At 39.1% G+C, this 22,245-nt stretch overlaps 1 protein-coding gene across 7 annotated transcripts in view; it reads left to right on the plus strand.

The window, feature by feature from the left end:
• The window catches only part of LOC122552829 (tyrosine-protein phosphatase non-receptor type 14-like), a 272,039-nt gene that overhangs the window by 116,714 nt on the left and 133,080 nt on the right, over window positions 1-22,245 (plus strand). For all 7 annotated transcript variants that reach the window (XM_087991330.1, XM_043695821.2, XM_043695830.2 and 4 more), the window contains one exon: window positions 15,900-16,069. In XM_087991330.1, the coding sequence (XP_087847456.1) occupies window positions 15,900-16,069 (170 nt within the window). The remainder of the gene's footprint in view (window positions 1-15,899; window positions 16,070-22,245) is intronic.

Below are 22,245 nucleotides of genomic sequence, written 5' to 3' on the forward strand. Positions count from 1 at the left end.
ATTTTCTTAGCAGTTGGGAACAAAGGTCTATACAGACTCATGCCAACATTAACAGTCAAAAAGAGCTGAAATGCCTCTAAAATTAGAAGATTAATCCAGAGTCAGATTAAACTTTTATTTTCATTAACCAGAATTCATGTAATTTTGATAGAAGCCTACAGAATATGTATATCACTTCATTAGCTGATGCACAGAAAGAGGCTGATTGTTATTTTTCAGTTGGGAAACAAGCAAACAGAATTATTGGGTTGATAATTGTATGTACATTCATGGAAGCTTTACGGTAAAATTTTCTAAACAAACCAAAGACTTCTAGCAGTGAAGAGCTAGTGAATGAATGTAAGTATAAAGTAATCTTTGCAGATTGACTAAGCTTGGAGATCCTGATTCAAAAGTTGACGCAATCACTAGAACTCCCAAATCTAGCAAGACAAGTGGAAGTTGCAGCCTTTTGCACGCATAGGAAATGCCAACTTTCAAACAATTTTGTATGGCTTTGGCAGAGGCGATGCACTAAGAGCAAAGATTGATAATGCTACAAATACTTGTATGTTGACCGAAACAAATGGTGTGCAATCAGTATCTTCAATCTACAGTAAAGATATCCCACTCAGGAGGAATACATAAATGCCCTCCTGATGAAGGGCTTTTGCCAAAAACATCGATTTACCTGCTCCTTGGATGCTGCCTGACCTGCTGTGCTTTTCCAGCACCACTCTAATCTCCAGCATCTGCAGTACCCACTTTCACTTAGTTGATTTTAACTTTACTGCAAAACCTCTTCCAAGGATGCCTACCTTGAAGAAGTTCTCCTCCTCTTTCTACAATGATCTCATTGAGTCTCTCTCTCTCTCTCTCTCTCTCTCTGTGTGTGTGTCTCTCTCTCTCTGTCTGTCTGTCTGTCTGTCTCTCTCTCTCTCTCACACTGCAACCCCCAGGACATCTTCTCTGCTCTAAGCTGACCAACCACATCCTGAAGCACACTAGCTACAACAGCCACACCTCCCTCCTCAGTGCCTGCCTACAGAATGGACTGATCCCACATGGGGTCTGGACTACATTCAGACAGTGCATTCCAGGCAACTACCCCAACCCTCTCAGTGCGGGGGGATAAAACATTCCTTGCACATCTATTTTAACATTTTTTTTCTCCTCTCGTTTTAGACCTGTGCCCCCTAGTATTTGACATTTCTACCCTGGCAAAAAAACACAAACTATCCACCCTGTCTATGCCTCTCATAATTTTATATAACTATATCAGGCTCTGATGCTCTAGCAGAAACAATCCAAGTTTGTCCAAGCTCTCCTTATAGCAAATGAACTTTAATCCAGGCAACATCCTCATAAGCATTTTTTTGCACCCTCTCCAATGCCTCCATATCTTTCATATAGTGCGGTAACCAGAACTGTGTACATACTCAAATTGTGGTCTAAGTAAAATTTTATAAAGCTGCAACATGACTTGGCAACTTCTATACTCAGTACTGCGCATGATGAAGACAAGCATGCTTTGTTTTCTTTACCACCTTATCTGCTTGAGTTGTCACGTTCAGAGTGCTATGAACTTGCCCCATAAAAATCCCTCTAAATATCAATATTCCAGAGGGTACTGTCATTTACTGTATATATTTCACTTGTATTTGACCTTCCAAAATGCATCACTTTATACTTATCCAGATAAACTCCATCTGCCATTTCTTCACCCAACTTTCCAACTGATCTATATCTTGCTGTAATCATCTTCACTATCCACAACTCCTCCAACTTTCGTCGATTCTGCAAACTTATTAATCAGACTATCTACATTTTCATTCAAATCATTTATATATATTCTAAGCAACAGAGGTTCCATCTCTGATCTTTGCATAACACCACTGATCTCAGATCTCTAATCAGAAAATGTCCTTCTGCAACTAACCGCTGTCTCCAATGACCAAGCCAATTTTGTATCCAACTTATCAACTCACTGTGGATCCTATGGTGACTTAATTTTCTGAACCAGCCTACCATGAGGGACCTTGTTATATGTTTTGTAAAGTCCATGTAGACACTTCCCTCACTAATCATCTTCGCCACATCCTCAAAAACCGCTCAAATTTATGAGATAAGACCTCCCCCACAACAATCCCTAATAATTTTTTTTTCCCAAATGTGACTAAATTTATGAAATAGGAGCAGAAATAGATAATTTGGCCCCTAGTCTGCTCTGCCATTTGGAAAGATCATACTGATCTATTTGTGTTTCAAATTCCACATCCTCATCTACCTTTGATTACCCTTGATTTTCCATGCTTGTAAAATTCAATCAAATCACCTGCACTCTTGTAAACTCCAGTAGAGATGAGCCATCCATGTGTAATCTATCCTAATAAAACAATCTGTTCATTCCATATCTCAATCCAGTAAGTCTCCTCTGAACCACCTCCAATGTACGTCTTATGATTCATCTCCATTCAGCTCCTAAATCTGAATGAAGAATTGAAAGAGCAAGAAAGGAAACAGGTTAGGCACCAAACTCTGTATCACTAATCCAATGAAAGGAATGTGAGATTATAGGATGGTCTGGAGCAACTTGCATGTGAAAAATCCAGCACAGCAAAAGCAACTACAGTTCATGCTCAAAGGAATACTCAAGAAAATGTGAGACATGCAAAAACATGCATTAGCACAACACAAAAAATGTCAGTGCTTTCAGAAAAAAATGCTAATAATGTTACTCTAGTAAAAAAAACTGTAACAGAACTTGGAAGAAACCAAACAAGCAGGGGAACAGCGAGTGGAAGAGGTTTGGTCTTCAAGGAATTCAAAAAAAAAGTTGGAGAGACTGACAGTTATTAAGGCTGGTTCTGAAAGAGCAAATATACTAGTCCACCAGAGAGCTAAAGTTTGATAGAATTTGAAGAAACCAGGCTACAAAACCAGAAACTTCAAAATGAACTGGAAGCTTTCAAGGGACAAGACAGTAAATGCCATTAACGTTTGCTTCCATTTGTAAAAGAAGAACAGTCTGTGACTAATCTGAAACCAAAACTGGCTGTGGTGCATCAGGAGAAACAAATTCTGGAAATCGCACAGCACCAGGTTATAGTCCAACAGGTTTACTTGGAAGCACTAGTTTTTGGAGCGCCGCTCCTTCTTCAGGTTATTGTAGAGTAGGACCATAAGACATAGAATTTATAGCAAAAGCTTGCAGTGTCATGCAAGTAAAATGATATATTTAACAAACCTCGATTGTTGTTAAGTCTTTCATCTTTTGGAATGGATTACAGGTTTAGGTTCAATAATGTGTAAGTCCCAGAACTTCTTTTAAGTCACATTCTCAAGATAAGGTTTTATATTTTTAAAAAGTGACGTCTCAGCTCAGACAATGCCGTAACGGTGTGAGTCTGTCTGTATCCCAATCTTGACTCAGACTGGTTCTATTTCCAAAGTGGAAATCACAAAATATTATATGGATTAACTGTTTGCACTGACTACCTACCAATTGTGTATTTTTTGAGCAAAGTAGAATGTATCTGTAAATATAATTCAGCAAATACAGATTCTAAAAAATGAAAGGCTTAACAACAATCGAGGTTTGTTAAATATATCATTTTACTTGCATGACACCGTAATCTTTTGCCATAAATTCTGTGTCTTATGGTCCTATTCCACAACCACCTGATGAAGGAGCAGCAGTCTGAAAGCTAGTGCTTTCAAATAAACCTGTTGGACTATAACCTGGTGTTGTGTGATTTTTAACTTTGTCTACCCCAGTCCAACACTGGCTCCTCCATATCAAATTCTGGAAAGCAATTGCAATCCATTGGTTGGGGGGTGGAACTTGACAACAAAGTGATCATCACGAGAGCTGCTCACGAGCAAATCACGCACATTTTGTAAAGACTCATAGGTTCTCTTATAAAAAGTTAGACATTTCCTTTTGGAAAGGAAGGGATGCTGTGTGTGTACCGTTCTTTTTCCTTTAAAAAGAGCTTATCTTGAAGGACTTCATGTTTATGTGTATGCAATGTTGAGATTGTTGCTGACAGTCTATCTTTGAGTTTGCAGCTGCTAAAAAGAAATCAGTTGATTTACCTCAATGTCTGGTTCATAACTTGTATTGTGCTTTGCTGTTTTCACGAAACTAGCCCAGGGAATTAATTGAACCTTGATAAGTGATTATTACATTACTATCATTAACATGACAGCCCCCTGCAATTTTCATGAATTTGGCACTAGCGGATGGCTTTTCTCTGCAGTGGAGCTACTCAGATCAGGAATGCAGGATGCAAACACATAACCCAACAAAGGAACTTAGTTCAAAAGTGAATCAGGTGGGGCTTCTAGCAAAATTTTAATATGAGAAAGATGTCAATTCATAAGATGTCAATCTACATATAAAACCGTTGTGTAACAACTAGATTTTGAAATTGTTGGGACATTATGTCAGCAGTGTAGAGGATGTCACACAGACAGAATCACTATAGTACCAGCCCTCACCTTCATCCCACCTTGAATCCCAGATTCTACTCTGGGACTCCATTTATGGATCTGTGGAGTCTCACTAATTCTGCAAAAGTGTAGCCTGATATCTTTCATGGGAAACAAAGTTTTAATTTTTTTTTTAAAATGGGTATTAAAGACATTGACAACTGTTTCAGCATTGTTTTAATTTCTCGTCTTTCCCTTTCACCTTTTTTCTTCTACCTTTCAGTGAATTAATCCAGGTAACCTAAAGATGTGTGATTGCTGATCTACTTTTCAGCACCTAAATCAGGGAGCAGCTTTTTCCTTCAAATCTCGCCTTCCTCCAGAGGTTTACTTGAAGGGTTAATTTTAAACTCAGACCCATTAGGTTAAATGTCATTGAAGCAAATAGGGAGGAGCATTGGGTCATTAACACAACAAAGCCAGTACCACAATGTCAATGGCACTGGATCAATCTTCATACATTTCCTCGGGGTCCTCCTTCCTTCCCCTGCCCTTCAAGCTATGTATAATCAATTGTGTATGTCCCTCTCTCTAATGGAGAGGAATGCCTATGGTTATTTGTGGACTGTGGCTAATAATTTACCTAATCCTGTGTTTCAAAATGTTTAAAATGTTTTTATTGTCCCATTGCACTCCACACAAGTCACACATGCAACTAACTCAGCTTCTCTTGAGATGTAAACAATTTGTCTGAAAAATTACTATTTGTTCATTATTTGGAGGTGCCAGTGTTGGACTGGGGTTGGCAAAGTTAAAAATCCAGGGCTTATGCCCGAAACGTCGATTCTCCTGTTCCCTGGATGCTGCCTGACCTGCTGCGCTTTTCCCGCAACACATTTTCAGCTCTGATCTCCAGCATCTGCAGACCTCACTTTCTCCTCAAAGTTAAAAATCACACAACACCGGGTTATAGTCCAACAGGTTTATTTGTGGCACTAGCTTTCGAAGCATTGCTCCTTCCTCAGGTGGTTGTGAAGCAGGACCATAAGACATAGAATTTATAGTAAAAGATTACAGTGTCATGCAACTGAAATGATATGTTGAGCAAAACTAAATTCAGTCTTTCATCTTTTAGAATGGATTTGTTAGTTTTGGTTTTTTAATATTTAAATCCCAGAACTTCTTTTACGTCGCATTCTCAAGATAGCTTTAAGTTTTATTACAAAAGATGTCATATCTCAGCTCAGACAATGCATTAAATGTGTGAGGTTAAAGTCTGCCTGTCTCCCAATCTTGATTCAGACTGGTTCTAAAGTGGAATTTTCACAATATTACATGGATTGACTGCCTGTAGGTTATGTATTTTTTGAGCAAAATAGGATGTATATGCAAATATAATTCTGCAAATATAAATTCACCCCATAAACGTGTGTGTGTGTGCACAGGAGAGAGAGAGAGACAGAGTGAATGTGTGTGTGTGAATGTGAGTACATGTGAGAGAGTGTGTACTTGCGAGTGTGCAAGCTTGGCAAAGTATATGTATGCATGTGTTGAGGTATAAGCTTGTGAGAGGGTACGTGCATGGGTGAATGTGTGGGGACAATGGGCATCAACACAAAGTGGCCGAGCAGAGACTGATAGCCAAGTTTGGTACCCATGAGGATGGCCTCAAGCGGGTTCATGTCACACTACAGGTGACCCCACTGCACTATTTCCCCTCTCCCTCTCTTCTCACTCTCTCTCCTCACTCTCTCACTTTCTCTCACACACACACTTACTTTCTCACACACTTGTGCAGATCCTCTCTCATATGTACACATGTACACCCCCATACTCACATCCACACAGGCACCTCTCTCAGGCTTATACCCCATCACATCCACACACATCCTTTACCAAGCTTGTACACATGAAGCATACTCTCACATGCACTCATGCGCACGCACACGTTTATGGGGTGAATTTATATTTGCAGAATTATATTTGCGTATACATCCTATTTTGCTCAAAAAAATACATAACCTACAGGCAGTGAATCCATGTAATATTGTGTAAATTCCATTTTAGAACCAGTCTGAGTCAAAATTGGGAGACAGGCAGACTTTAACCTCACCCCTTTAATGCATTGTTTGAGCTGAGATATGACATCTTATGTTATAAAACTTAAAGCTATCCTGAGAATGTGACTTAAAGAAGTTCTGGGATTTATGTATTAATGAACCGAAACTAACAAACCTATTCTAAAAGATGAAAAACTTAATCTAGTTTTGCTCAATATATCATTTCAGCTGCATGACACCATAATCTTTTGCTATAAGTTCTATGTTTTATGATCCTGTTTCAGAATCACCTGATGAAGAAGCAGCGCTTCGAAAGCTAGTGCCACCAAATAAACCTGTTGGACTATAAACTGGTGTTGTGTGATTTTTAACTTTATTTAATCATTCACTCATTTTGCCGTGTGAGGGGCAGATATTACACAGGTTCTTGCAGGGTAGACAACCTATATCCCCACGTTCCTGTCCACGTTAATGTATTAAATGTTGTTGTAATAACATGTTATTTCAATTACTCTTTGAAATAATGCCAGAAACATCTCTCTTTATGATGTTGAAATAAGTGGGACGGTTTAAACACAATTTGTTCCATTTAAAACATGCATCCCTAAAGAACTTTGGGGAAGGTAGGATTGTTTGTGGGTGTTTACAGATGTGTAAGTCGTTACTATAGTGATTCTGTCTGTGTGACATCCTCTACAATGCTGACACAGTGTCTCAACAATTTCAAAATATAATTGTTACACAATTGTTTTATATTAGATTGACGTCTTATGAATTACTAGCATTTTGTATTAAAATTTTGCTAGAAGCACCTTGTGATTCACTTCTAAACTAATTTTTTCTTGGGTTTTTTCAATGCCAACTCATTCTGGAACCTCACCCAAATGATCATTAATTATGACCTTCAACAAGAAGTATCAAAATGGCAAGCTGGAGTTCAAGCTTCAAAGCCATTTTAACCAGTACACTATTGGGATGTACTGTGTGATGACAGCGATGCTTTAATCAGCAGAGACCAAGAAAGAATGGAAGTAACAGACAAGGGAAATGTTACAAATACACTGGTTGGAAGTAATGGAAGTAGAGAATGAGAAAGATGCAGAACATTGGACATGAGAGAAGAGCAAACATAGAGGTATACAGAGTAATTCAGAAAGGAGACAGCAATGGAGGAAACAGCCAGAATGGAAGAAAAGTGGGGATGGTTATAGGTTTGGAATAGTAAAGTGCTATTTGTGTTGACTTTTTTTTAAAAAATAAACAGAATTAAAGTAACATCCTATCAGTCTTTCATTGGTTACCAAGCCAAATGGATCTTGTCTGTGAATATAGTTGAGAACTAATGTCCTTTACAGTGTATAATAAGAGGGTACAGAACTATCACAGAAAAACCTGATGTTGTTCTTTCCAATATTTCAAACAAGCAGATTTTCTAGCACAAGATATTGGCAGTTACTGGACAGCACAGAAATATTACTTGTTTATTTGTTTCTCCTTTCCACGAGTCAGTAGCATTCTGAACAAATGTAATTTCATAACTTATTTTTCCAATTAACTTTATGAACAATTGAACTTGAAGCCTTTCAGGTCTGTCTGTCACACCACATAGTCAAATTAGACATTTACTCTAAGTTATGAATGGGCAGGGAGCAGAGGGATACAGCCCCTTAGAAAATAGGCAGCAGTTTAGATGAAGGATCTGGATCGGCGCAGGGTTGGAGGGCCGAAGGGCCTGTTTCTCTGCTGTAATCTTCCATGTTCTTTTCTTTTTTCTTTGTTATTCTTTAATTAATACCACAAAGTGAAACAACTGCTGATTCACAAATAGCAAATTCTACCCCTTATATTGGAATATGCATTTGGCAAATTTAAGCTGGTTGGAGTGTACTTCAGTCAAAGTATAGGCTCGGTGAGACTGTAAGAAGTGTGAATAGGAGTGGAACTTGCTGGACTTGTGTAAGATAGTAGTTCAGCCTTAGCTGGAATATTATACACTGTTCTGAGCACAGGAAGATTGTGAACACGTTAGAGAAGATGCAGGAAAACTTCACAAGAATGTTTCTCGAGACGAGAAACTACAGTTGGGAAGATGAATTGGAAAGGTTAGGACTGTTTTCCTTGGAGAGGGGAGGGCTAAGAGAAAATTTTATAGAAGCTATCAAAACCATGAGGAAAGTAGATGAAGGAAAATGTTCTCACTCATTAAAGGATTGAGTGGGAAGGGGCGCAGATTTCGAGTAATTTGCAAATGAAGCAAATGTGATGTGAGAACACTTTTTTGTACAAGTGGTTTGGATCTGCTTTGCATTCCTGTAACTATAATGTAAGTAACTCAGTGAGATGTTCAGGCATTATTGATTATTTGAATTAATGGAATGTGCAGGTTACAGGGGAAAGGTAGGAGAATAGCATTAAGCCATAACGCCCATTTGGAGAGCCAGTGCAGACACGCTGGGAAAATGGCCTCCTTCTACATCATAATGTTGTGATTGAGTTTGCTAACACAAACTGGCCATCATGCCTCCAGCATCTAAAGTTTTTTTGGGTTTTTTAAAAATTAAGCATTACCTTTTGAGAGTGCTTATTTGTTTTGACTGTGTGAGAAATTGGACGTTTGCAGGGGTAGATTGAATAAAATTTGCGTAATGTGGAGATAGGCAACATTGCCAGAAGCAGTTGAACTGTGGAGAAGTTAATGGTAATGAGTGGGGCAAGTACTTACCTTGATTGAAGATACAAGGTAAGTGATGAAGGATTGGAATATCAGCAGGAAATGATAGGCTCTAGAGAATTTTGCGTTAGCGACTTTCGTGCAAGAAAATATTAGGATGGGGTGCAAGTGTGAAAGATGGAGCTTCAGCCATTAAGGTGAAGAGAATGATGAACAAATAAGTCACGAGAAAAGTTGAAAGTCGTGTACAGTTCAAATAGCTGGATTGGAATTTGTGCAAGTTTGAGAACTTCACATGTCATCTGTAGCTCAATTGGCAGCAATCTTGTGGATGAGTCAGAAGGTTATAGATTCAAGTCCACTCTCAGGGGCAGAATTTGATGCCCTCCGCTTGGGTGATTTTAGTGATGGGTGGGTTAGATCCTGCGACTGTCCCACATTTACCCCATATCAGTCTGTGATGGAGAGATTTGTGGGTGGTGTTCCACCCTGCTTCCAATTGAGGCCGTAAAGTGGGTATTAATTGCTGAATTAAGCCCCAGACTCCATGGCTGCTGGTACTTATCTAGCAGTGGGTTAGTGAATCTCTCTGAGGGACGCCTAAGCAGCAAACCCTAGCACTTAATACCACCTGACGTTGGATCCTGAGCCATCCTCTCTCTTGTAAACCCCTGCCTTTTGGTTTCCCTCTCCTGCAATTACTAACCTGTGAACCTCTGCAGTTATAATTTTGAAAGAGCAGAAATCACCACTTTCTGGGAGCTGTTGTATTGCAACAAAGAATTAGCAGCTGCCAATGGATGGATCATCTGCCTTGATTCCAGAGAAGGCCCTCTGTTGCCCAGTGAAGTGTCGGATTGCCTCATTCTGTGAAGTCATTAAGTGCAACATGGGACTCTAGCCAACACTCCAGCTGGCTGGCAAGATTTGCTTACGTGAAATGCCACCTTAAGAATTAAATATAAAAATCAAGTCAACACCCCAGTGATGTACTGAGAGAGTGCTGCACTGTTTGAGGTCTTGTCCTTCAAGTGTTACCTTAACCTGGGTCCCACTGCTCTCTCAAGTACATGTAACAGATCCAAAGACACCATTTTTAACAAGTGTAAGGTTGTTGGCCAATATTTATCCTTGAGTCAGCCTTCTCAAAAAACACACAAGCTGATAATTATACCATTTCTGTACATAGGCGTACGCAGTGCCCATATTGGCTACTGTGTCTCCTACATTACAAATGGTGACAATGCTTCAAAAGTACTGAATTGACTGTAAAGCATTTTGGAACATCCTTAGGTTGTAACAAGTGCTACCCAAATGCAAGTCTCACTTTTTAATTCCCCCCCCACCATGTGAAAGTTTCTTTCCAAAAGAAGTGGGATGAAACCAAGCAGCAGGTAGTGCTCTAAAATAAGGGGGAGCAACAAAATACAAAGAATTGGATTAGTGTTCTCCACTATAGGCAGAGCTGAACTTGTGCCAGTTGTCTAACTCTGGGCCAGTTGTCTAACTCCATTTTCTTGTAGAGAAGTGATTGGGGCCAGCAGAATGACATGCAGTGCTCAAAGTTTGGGAGAAGATTTGTAGCTCGGGTGCTCATTGTTGTGGTTCTGTTTGCCGAGCTGGGAATTTGTGTTGCAGACGTTTCATCCCCTGTCTAGGTGACATCCTCAGTGCTTGGGAGCCTCCTGTGAAGCGCTTCTGTGATAATTCCTCCGGCATTTAGTGCTAGCTGACAGTTAGCCTTATTAAGAGCTCAGTTGTGGCGAACTAGAATTTTCCAGTCTGCTTCCAAGTTCCATATTTGCAGAGACCAGATGAGGTATCTAAACACCAGTAGGCCAGGCTTAAAGATAAAGGCAATGAGGAGCAGCTCATTCTTAACTTCTGTGCCTGGCTGCTGAAATTGTTCTTTGGTTAAAAGTTTAAGCAAATTTAAGAGAGGTGCTGTTCTTTTTGAGAACCCTGTGCCCTCCTTACCTTCCATTACAGCCTGACATTCCTCTCAAGTTAGAAGACCTCTCTTGGCCATCCAACTCTGAGACCCCAACTGCCTTCCTTAATTGGATGTAGAATCTGTCTTCTTACCAGTTAAAAGCATAGCCTTGTTAAAATCCCAATGAATGACTTTTCTCCCATAATGGGAAGTTGGGCAAGCCCTGGAAAATTTCCCCATCTCTCTCTCCTATTGCCAAAGAGAAATCTAACCCTGAAAGTGGAAATAAAAATACTTAAGTGTAGAAAGTGAAACATTGAAACAGGACTAAAATGGAAATGACATTGCAGTTCATACCGCCTCTTTAGTGTTGATAAAAATCTCCCTGCCTTGTGGGTGCCTTTGTATATATTCAGACAGGTGATAGAAAGCTTCTTCAAAGAGATAGGTTTTAAGGAGCAATCCAAGGATGATAAGTTTTAGCGAGAGAATGCCAAGTTTAGTGTCCAGAAAGCTAATAGCACAACTATTGATAGAGCAGTGTCATAGAGAATACACTGAAGTCCTAACTGAGGAATGCAGAGAACTCAGAGGTGGTCAGATGGAAGAGGTTATGGAGATGAGGTTATTGAGGAAGTTTGAATGCAAGAAGGAGAACTGTAACATGTGTTGCATTGCTGGAGTACAGCAGTGATTGGCGAGTGGGACTTGAAACAAGTTTGAATGTAAGGAACAGAGTTTTAGATAAGCTCACCATGCTATGGACAATGAAAAGCCCAATCACGAGGGTGTTGGAAAAGGTCTGGCTGTAGGTGAAAGAGCAGAGATGGAGATGGAAGTAGGCAGTTATAGTGTTTGAGAGCATTTGTCATCAGAAACTCAGCTCAATGTCATGTCGGGTGCCAAGGCTACAAACCATTTGATTCAGCCTCTCGTCAGTGACCAGAATGAGGGATGAAGTCAGAGGTGAAGGGTTTAAAATACTGATCTTCACCATACTGAATGAGAGGAAATGTCTACTCTGCTGAGACTAAATGTGAGCTAAACGATCACGATCTGTTTGAGCACAATGGGGGTGAAAGAGGTAATGGTTGAAAACAATACATTGTGCCATTAAGAAAGTCCATATAATGGAAGCAAGAAGTTTAGAGAGAAAAATGTAACTGGATTGACTTGAAAACAAATGCTAGAGAAACGCATAGCAGCTGTGATTTAGAAGTGGAAACACTGAACCCAGGAATTAAAAGAAAACCGACGTTTGCTTGCAAGCTTGAAACACTAGTAGCCAGTTTTGAGAAAGGAGAAAATAAAAATCAAGAATAGTAAGAAAGTATAGAATGAGGGAAAGACAAGCACAAAGAAATAAGAAAAAACAAATGTCAGGAATAAGAATAATAGAAGCTACTGTGATAGATGCAGACTTCGATAACTGCAACAGATTGGAGGTCACAGCTGAAATACCCAACTTACATATGAAGGTGAAACCCAAGTCCAAGTCCTTGCAAACAAAGAATGCATTTAACCTTGCACAGGTAGATTTTAGCGTCTGTCTGCACCCAGCATTACATAAAAAGCTTTACCTTTTTAAAATCTGATATTAACTGCTTCCAACAGTTCTTGCATCAATTAAAAACAATCTCAGGCTGATAATGTGATCCTATAAAAATAAATTAGAAGCGCATGACTGTGCTACCTGTTAATGTGTTTAGATAATGGAGTAAGATTACATAAAGAATTCACAGGGAATGAGTTGGAAATACTTTAATGGATTGCATAATAAAACACCAGAAAGGAACCTTTCAAATGGAACTATATTTATTTACAATTAAGGTCCCAGAGTAGTCAGAGTCCTAACTTTATGTAGAATCACAAAAGTGTAGCCAATGTAATCCTATCTGTATCTTAACGTAAGTATGTTCTACCAACTGTCTGCCAAAATCAGCAGCAACAATATTTTTAGGTCACCAATATCTTCCTACACTTACCTAATGAAATGTTACCATTACCCTACATCAAAGCTTCAGTCAATCAGCCCAGCACTGGCTCAGGATTTTGTTTTCTAGTACAGTATTTGAGGTGGGGGAGGGGGGAAGGAAAATCAGTATTTAGGAGCTGACTATGATATGTCCCATTAAACTTTTGCCTTTAACCATTTTTCCATGAGTGCTGGTAAAATGTTGGCTGTGTGGTAAAAGTCAAATGCTGTGGCTGACTTAGCCAGAGTGCTGATGGGACATACTGTAAGATATAATTGACATCAATAAACCTTGTAGTAGATATCGTCAAAAGGAATTTCCAATGCCTTAAAGTTTGGCTGACTTGTAATACGAAAAATGAACTATTGCCAGATTTCTAATAGTTTCAGCTAATTGTATTTTGGTTATTAGTTTCTGGGAGACAACTGGCTATGAAGCTGACTTTTTACCATTATTATCCACTGAGGCAAGAAGTCTCAAATATATAGGGTGAATAGTTTTTGGGGCAGCATTTCCATTCTCCTTAAACAGCAGAAAAGCGTGTTAAAGAGCAATGAGGCTCCCTTGTTCTTAAAGAGGCCTGAGGAGGTGGCAACAGGAAATGAGTGGGAAGACCTTGCAGTTGAGAAAGGAATGCAGTCAGTACAGAAGTAAGTCTCGTTTGGACAAGTGAGGGAGAGCATGTTAGGTCAGAGGGGAGTTGATGTAGCACAGAAAGTTACAACATCATCCTATTTCTATCTCTGACTTAGATATATCTTAAAAGGTAGAACAAGGTCTCGAATAAAAAGAAGGCTCAAAAGACCCAATTTAGTTATTCTTTAAATTTCCAAAGAGCATCACCGCCAAGGGGAGGTGGCAGCCTTGTCATATTATTGCTGGACTGTTAATCCAGGTATCCAAGTATTGTTCTGGGGGCCCAGGTTTGAATCCTGCTTGGGCAGGTGATGGAATATAATTTCAATTTAAAAATGATCTGGAATTTACAGTCATGGAATTCACCATGAGTCCATTGCCATTGTTGAACCCATCTGGTTCACTAATGTCTTTTTAGGGAAGGGAACTGCCATCCTTATCTGATCTGGCCTACATGTGAGTCCAGACTCACAGCAATGTGGTTGACTCTTAACTGCCCTCTGGACAATTAGGATGAGCAATAAATGCTGGCCCAGCCAGCAATACACTCATCCTTCCATAATGTTGCTGATGATTGAGAATAGACTGATGGACTGGCAATTGATCGGGTTAAATTTGCTTCAGTTTTTGTGGACAGAACATATCTGAGCAGTTTTCCATATTATCTAGTAGCTGCCCTGGAACAGTTTGGCTTGGGATACAGTTAGTTCTGGAGCACAATTCATTGGTACTACTGCTGAGTCCAAAGCCTTTGGAGTATTCAGTGCCTTCGGCCATTTTGTAATATCATGTGGAATGAATTGAACGGGCTGAAGGCTGGCATCTGTGATACTAGCAACCTGAGGAGGAGGCCAAGATGGGATCATTTCCTTAGAACAGCTGACTGAACATGATTGTAAATGTTCAGCCTGTCTTTGTCTTGAAATTGCAAACTGGGGCTGTGTATAAATTCACCTGCATCTCCACACATATCATCTATTGCATCCGCTGCACCCGATGTGGCCCTCTCTATATTGGGGAGACAGGCCGCCTACTTTCGGAACATTTCAGAGAACACCTCTGGGACACCCGGACCAACCAACCCAACCACCCCGTAGCCCAACACTTTAACTCCCCCTCCCACTCCACCAAGGACATGCAGGTCCTTGGACTCCTCCACCGCCAGACCATGGCAACACGACGGTTGGAGGAAGAGCGCCTCATCTTCTGCCTGGGAACCCTCCAACCACGAGGGATGAACTCAGATTTCTCCAGTTTCCTCATTTCCCCTCCCCCCACCTTGTCTCAGTCAAATCCCTCGAACTCAGCACCGCCTTCCTAACCTGTAATCCTCTTCCTGACCTCTCCGCCCCCACCTCACTCCGGCCTATCACCCTCACCTTGACCTCCCTCCACCTATCGCATTTCCAACGCCCCTCCCCCAAGTCCCTCCTCCCTACCTTTTATTTTAGCCTGCTGGACAAACTTTCCTCATTCCTGAAGAAGGGCTTATGCCCGAAACGTCGATTCTCCTGTTCCTTGGATGCTGCCTGACCTGCTGCGCTTTTCCAGCAACACATTTTCAGCTGTGTATAAATTAGGCCATACAAAGAGAACAAAAAATATGTAATAAACAGGTTATTCTGCACTCAGTTTTCCTTGTAGTGTACAATTTAAAGACACTTTAAAAAAAAATTGTTGAACTTGACTTTTGCCCATTGGACAGTTCGCGGGGTAAACCTGTAGAAAGAGAGTACATGAAAATACTAAAAATTGTAATCACAGTTTATTTGAAATCCTGCTCACCAGTTCATTAGTTGAAATAACTGAGATTGTTTTGAGAAATATGCAAGATTTTGGCTTCTACTTTGAAGGAAGTCAGTTTCTGCCTGGTATTGTCACTGTTTTCATGTCTTTATCACATGAAGAACCAATCTGCTCAGTGATGCATCAGAAATTACTCTATTTCTGGAAAGTAAAGAGAATCTTGTATATAATCTGCTCTTGATTTAAAACCCTTTAAATTATCCAGAGATTATTTTTTCAGCAGTAGATTATTTCTTTGTTGTGTCATTGCATATTTACTTCAAATTATTTAATTTCATGAGGAAATGACTTCAAATTAATACAAATAAACTATATGTTGTGAATCTTTTTGTTTTCCTGTTTAGTGATTCTTAGGGTTGTGGAAATACTTGGTTGACATATAACTCTCTTGTTTCTTCCACCAGACTCATTATTTTGGACTGTGGTTCCTCAGTAAGACTCAACAGGGTCGATGGGTGGAGCTAGAAAAAGCCCTGAAAAAACAACTAGACAAATTTGCCAATGAGCCTCTCCTCTTCTTTGGAGTGATGTTCTACGTGCCCAGTGTCTCGAGACTTCAGCAAGAAGTCACAAGGTACAGAAAACTAACAAGCATTTTTCTCCTAGTATCCCATAAATTGAGACAGAAATGATCTTAAGGAAGAATTCCGAGGTTTCAGAATTTTTCATCCCTCAAAAGTATACAATTTGTGAGATAAAAAGATAACTGTGAATACTAAAGTAAAAGTTTTAAAATGCTTGAAATTACAAACATTTCTTCATTTTACTGACATTTTAGTGCAAGATCTTTTATCAATCTGTTTCAGGGTCAAATTTAAAACGCAATGTTTTTTTCTCTTCTGAATATTGAATGATTTGCTGTACGTTTCAAAAACATCAATGGAACATCTATTTTAGTAGTGCTGTTGCATACATGCTGTTGAACAAGTATTAATGCAGCAAGCAAATCGGACAAGAGAGGAATATGTGTGACATGGAGGAAATTACGTGGGCTGTGTTTGAATGTGAGGAGTTAGGTAATAAGGTGAAGTGTTGAGGATAGGAGTTAGTTTCCAATGTGTGCATTTACGATGATGTAAACTAAAACACTTGGATGCGTAGTTCTTTTGCATCTTTGGTATATTTACTTTTCAAATATATTTACTTTCCTGTCTCTTTTCAAATTAAATCATACTTTAAAACATCTGATGAAGGGAAATTTCAGATAGTATTTCATGTTGGATGCACTTTTGGATTTTTGAACATTTCAAGTGTTTGTGTATAAAATGCAACATTTTGAAACATTCACAGTAAATTCAAGTGCTCATGCATGATTTCAATAACTCTTAAAATTCTGTTACACTACTGAGATTTACAAAGTATTTGTGTTTAGGCCTAGCTGCTCTTTCTCAATATTTATGGTTCACATAATCCTCTTCGTACATTTCTTCATCCAACCTTTTAAGTCAGAACCCTTCTACTGTGTTTTTCATTTGGCTTGCCTCAAATGCTTGAATGTTATTTGCCTCATCTACTCCATATTGTATAGTAAGGTCCACACTCTAACTCCGCCCTGGGTAAAGAAGTTTCTCTGAAATTGCTTGTTGAATTATCTTCTTTTTATTTATTCTACTTATCTTTTTTTCATAACTCCTAGATTTAGATTACCCTACAAGTAGAACCATTTTCTCTGCTTGACCAAACAGGTTCCCCATAATTTTAAACTCATCTATTAAGTGATTACCCCAACCATCTATTCCCTCAATAAAAGATCCCCTGCCTGTTCAATGTTTCCTGGTAGTTTGCTGCTTCTCCAAACTGGGATCATCTACATAGCTTCAAAAAACAGTCTGCAGTCTTAAAAGTGGTTGATGATTTGAAGATTACAATGATTGACACTACAAATTAAATCAGTCAGTAGCTCAACTGTCCATTATAAATAAATGGCAATTTCTTCACTGCTTATGTTTTAATTACCAACTCTGACTGCCTTTAAAGCTAGTACCTTAGGCACTTGTCTCATGATTTCATTTAATGTCTTCAGCAGGCAGAGTAATGAGAGGAAACTCACCTAAAAGCCCAAAATAATGAACTAGAGATTTGATTTTGAACTAGCCTTGGGTAATTCTTCAGCTGCAGAATACTGTTCTGTCTAACTGATCAGAAGTGCCGATTTGCGTGGAATGTTTAACAATTTGATGGAGTGGTTTGTCTCAGAGAGCCCTGAATTGGCTAACAAAGAGATTAGGATTGATTCAGAATTCAGCACAAGTAACAGAGTTTGAAGTTTGAAGCATGTTCCCATCTACTTTATTGTTTAAAGAACTATCCATTAGCTATTCTGTCCTCGAGGCCAGAAGTTTACAAGAGCTCAGGACATTCCACTTCTGGGATAGATGTCAGATCCAAGCCTGTCCAGTTGAACAGTTGGATACCAGAGTAAAAGTACTGGCTGCAATCTTGTAAGAAACTATGAATGGGATGATCAGAATTGAGGCCTGGTCTGAAAACTTGCAACTTGCCAGTATCAGGTAGGGCACAATTGAGGTTACCACTGTCAAGGATCAGAAAGTACGAGAGGGCACTTTCACTCTGAGATTCTTTTTATTGGTAGGGTTAACCAGACAAGCCCCAGCAAATGGAACATTGAAGTATTGCTAGAATATTGCTGGTAGCAACTTATAATGGTGGCTAATTGTCCAATTCACTGAATTAATTGGCTGTCCGGTAGATTGGCATCTACCCAGCTACCCTTTCTAATCACCTATGGTGATGGGAACATGTCAGGCATCTCTCCCCTCTGTTGCTGTTTTACAAACCTTTTTTTCTCCTAGCCCATCGCAAGAAGGCTAGTAAAATTCTGACCGATAGCTCAACTTCATCTATCTCAACATGATTCTTTTTCTTTTAGTGTTTTTTTTTTCCTTCTTCTGAAACAATTCATTGCAACGGTTCCATTCTTCTAGTTCCAGCGCTTTCTAAACAGAACTGGAGTAGAATGTTGTGAGACACTGGGAGAGTTCTTGTTTCTTTCTCTCAGTAGTGCTGCAGTAGCTTTTAGTGTCCAATTAAACCACTGGAACAGATAAATGAGGCTTTGGTTTAATGTCTCATCTGAAAGTTTGATCTGTTAATATACATTACAGTTAATTGCTTTTAATGACTGCCTGTGGTGGACCAAAGTAGGTCTGTTATGACAACTCAGCCTGTATTTGAATACTGAAGTGGAGCTTCAACATAAGAATACAGATGCGACCATTGAACCAAGTTAATATAAATCATCTGAGGTTTTGTATTTCTGCTCAAATATTGTAGCTGAGCTGACAGGTTTCACCCACATCTGGAAACACAAATGTTTCCTCCTCCAATTCCCTTGATCTTGAAAGAATCTATTAAATCAGAACGAGTGGGTTGAAAATATTGTGGTAAACTCAAACTGCCTTGTAACTTGGTTGTCATGTATTAAAAGGCAATTTTCTCCAAAGGTTAGATTATCCACACAACCAGTTTCCAGTTGGCATTTTAACTGTCCAAGAATTAAATCTTAACAGGCCTTCCAAATTGAGACCTAGTTCCATTCAAGAACAACAACAACAATTTACATTTATGGAAGACCATTACTGTAGCATTGTATCCCAATGGCTGCACAGACACACGGAAAAAGTGATGTTGAGTCAATGTTAGGGATATTACATGTGGTTGTTCAGACAGATAGGTTTTCTACTAGGCAGGTTTCTCATTTCCATTTGGAACAAAAAATTCTAATCTTGTACAACAACATATTTAAGGTGAGAGGTTAGAGATTTAAAAAACACGAGGGGCAAATCTTTGATATAGAGTGTGATTTGCATGTGGAGTGAACTTCCTGAGGAAGTGGTACAGTTACAACATTTAAAAGACATTTGGATAAGTACATGAATAGGAAGTGTTTAGAAGGATGGGCTAGGAGCACACAGGTAGGACTAGTTTAGATTGGGATTATCTGCAGCATGGACTGGTTGAACCAAAAGGTGTGTTTCCGTACTGTGTGACTCTAGCTAGCTTAAACTTGAATCAACTTCCACAATGTGGATGCTGGAGAGATCCAAGCACATTGCACACTGCCCCATCAAACCTAACAATTATTGATCAGCTGATTAAGAGTTTCAAATGAAATCAATCTCAGAACAAAGAATCATAAAATAGCCAGTGGAATGCATTCTCCACTGCTGACACCTCTCTGGGCAGGATACTTAATGGCATTATAAAAGTCACACTGCTTAATTTGCAACATTGTAATCACTTTTATTTAGTTATGTGTTTCTAATGTTTTAGTATCCAGAATACTCACTGACAATGGTAAATGGATTTTACAACATCAGAAATTTATTTAAATATTTCTGTTGTTATAGAGATGTACAGTACAGAAACAGACCTTTGGTCCAACTCATCCATGCTGACCAGATATCCTAAATTGATGTAGTCCTATTTGCCAGCACCTGTCCCATATCCCTCTCAACCCTTTCTATTCATACACCCATCCAAATGCCTCTTAAATATTGTCATTGTACCAGCTTCCACTATTTCTTCTGGCAGCTCATTTCATACATGCACCACCCTCTCTGTGAAGAAATATTGCCCCATTGGTCCCTTTTAAACCTTTCCCCTCTCACATTAAACCTATGCTCTCTAGTTTTAGACTCGCCTACTCCAGGGAAAAGGCCTTGTCTATTTTGCATATCCATGCCCCTCATGATTTTATAAACCTCCTATAAGGTCACCCCTCAGCCTCCAACTCTCCAGGAAAAACGATTGTGTTAAGAAGTTTACAAACGTGTAACACTAATGCTGAGAAAACTTTGTATCTCCTTGACTGCTACCAAAATAGTTCAATATTTGTTTTTTAAGTAATGAGTATATGGCAAAATATTATTTTACCAGTGTCAGCTTCACTAACCACCCACACTGCACCCTAAAAGGTTTTGGGATGTTTGATCACGGTACATGGAAACTGTGAATTCTGAATGAGCTCACATTAGAAAGATTTTGTTGTTCTAAATGTAAAAACAAAGTCTTTCCTACTACATCATGCAGAAGAGTTGAATATTTATTGTTCAATAACTTACAAGGAAATGTTTTTACTCAAGGGGAAAAGAAGTTTTAAATTCCAACGTTATCAACTTTCTGTCTTCCAATGAAAGATTCACTGTTCCTTTTGTGTCTATTTTGTCAACAGATTAACATTTTTAGCTGAAGGAAATAAAGTTACTTCAACGTTAGTGTAGTGACTGCTACCACCACATTATGTTGATTTTGTAAGTCAGCTCACTTCATTACTAACACATGTACTGCTGCATCCATTTATTAGTCATCATACGCAGATGATTTGCTAAATCATTGCAACTCAGACACATTGTGTTAGGTTTTTCTTCATGCCTTTGGAGGATGGGATAGTAAGGGAAGACCATTCTGGTGAAGTGGCCTTTTTCATTTACCCTTTATCCTGACATTGGAGTCCTACAGTGTTTGCAATAATCAATACTTGTGTCAATACAAATTATTTATGTGGGTCTGATGTGAAATATTTATCTTCCATGGAAAACAATTTGCAATAAGCAAGGCATTGCTGGTAGAAGTAAGAAAGTGAAAGTGTTGAAGACCATCCATGTAGGTAAAATTCTGAGAATCATATCTGATTATCTGTAACTTCACATTCCACTAAGACAATGCGGAAACATTGTTTCAGGATTAATGCCTTTAATTTTGAGTTTAGCAGTATTACTTTGTGGCAAGGATGTCCTTGACATATTCACCTTTAGGTTGAAAAGGAAGCTCAAGAGGTGGAGCAGAGGTTGCCTGACAGGCCACAAACCATAGACATTGGTAGGCATTCACTCAGAGATAGCCACACTTCTGGGACAACAAAGCCTTTTGAATGTAGCCATCAGTGTCTCAGAATACTATGTTGAAAACAAAAACTGATGGAGAGTCATCTAGACTCAAAATAATAGCTTATTCTCTCTCCACTGATACTGCCTGACCCGCTGTGATTTCCATGACTTTTTGTTTTGGGTACAGATTCCAGCACCTGCAGTAATTTGCTCTTAGGATACTATGTTTCTCATGGGGGCCAAACAAAATTATTCTGCTGACTGATGGGAAATTGGTAAAGGACACACTGCTTTATTGATGGTTGCTTTCTTGAGAATGAGGTTCTATTAGGAGAGCATTTACAGCTTTGTCTTAAGTTGCTACCTGCATTACAAATGCCTGATGCTGATATTGGTTGCTTTAAACTGAAACTGTCAGCTAGAGAATGGAACAGTCTCAAAAGTCATTGTTGATTTTCTTTCTCCAAAGGAGAAATAAACATTAATAGGTTACACAGTTATCCGCATTTATAGACATAATCAGCCAGTCATCCACTTAGCAAAAAGACTCAGGATGCAAATGATCCAAGAGCCAGCCTTTCCAAGGTTATATGCCCATGGCAGCAAGGCCCACAAAGCAAATTATAATCTCAAAAGAGAAATATTTATAGTAAATGTGCATTTCCTCCTCCAGCTTAATATTTCAGCACACCATACTAGTTTCCTCCCATTACTACAGCTCATTTCTGTTTCTCACTGAGAGCAAGATTGTTCTGTCAGTTCTAAATTCCAAACCATATAGAATATATTTTTTTCAACAAATATCTGTTGTCAACACAGGCTACTTCCAACAAGCTTTAGAGAAAATAGATAAAGACTGTATATTTTGTTATCAAAGTCAAAAGCAACAGTTTGGTGAAAT

Source organism: Chiloscyllium plagiosum, unplaced genomic scaffold (genome assembly GCF_037043375.1).
Source record: "Chiloscyllium plagiosum isolate Xiang-an unplaced genomic scaffold, Cpla_swu_hap1 HiC_scaffold_10, whole genome shotgun sequence".
NCBI lineage: Eukaryota > Metazoa > Chordata > Chondrichthyes > Orectolobiformes > Hemiscylliidae > Chiloscyllium > Chiloscyllium plagiosum.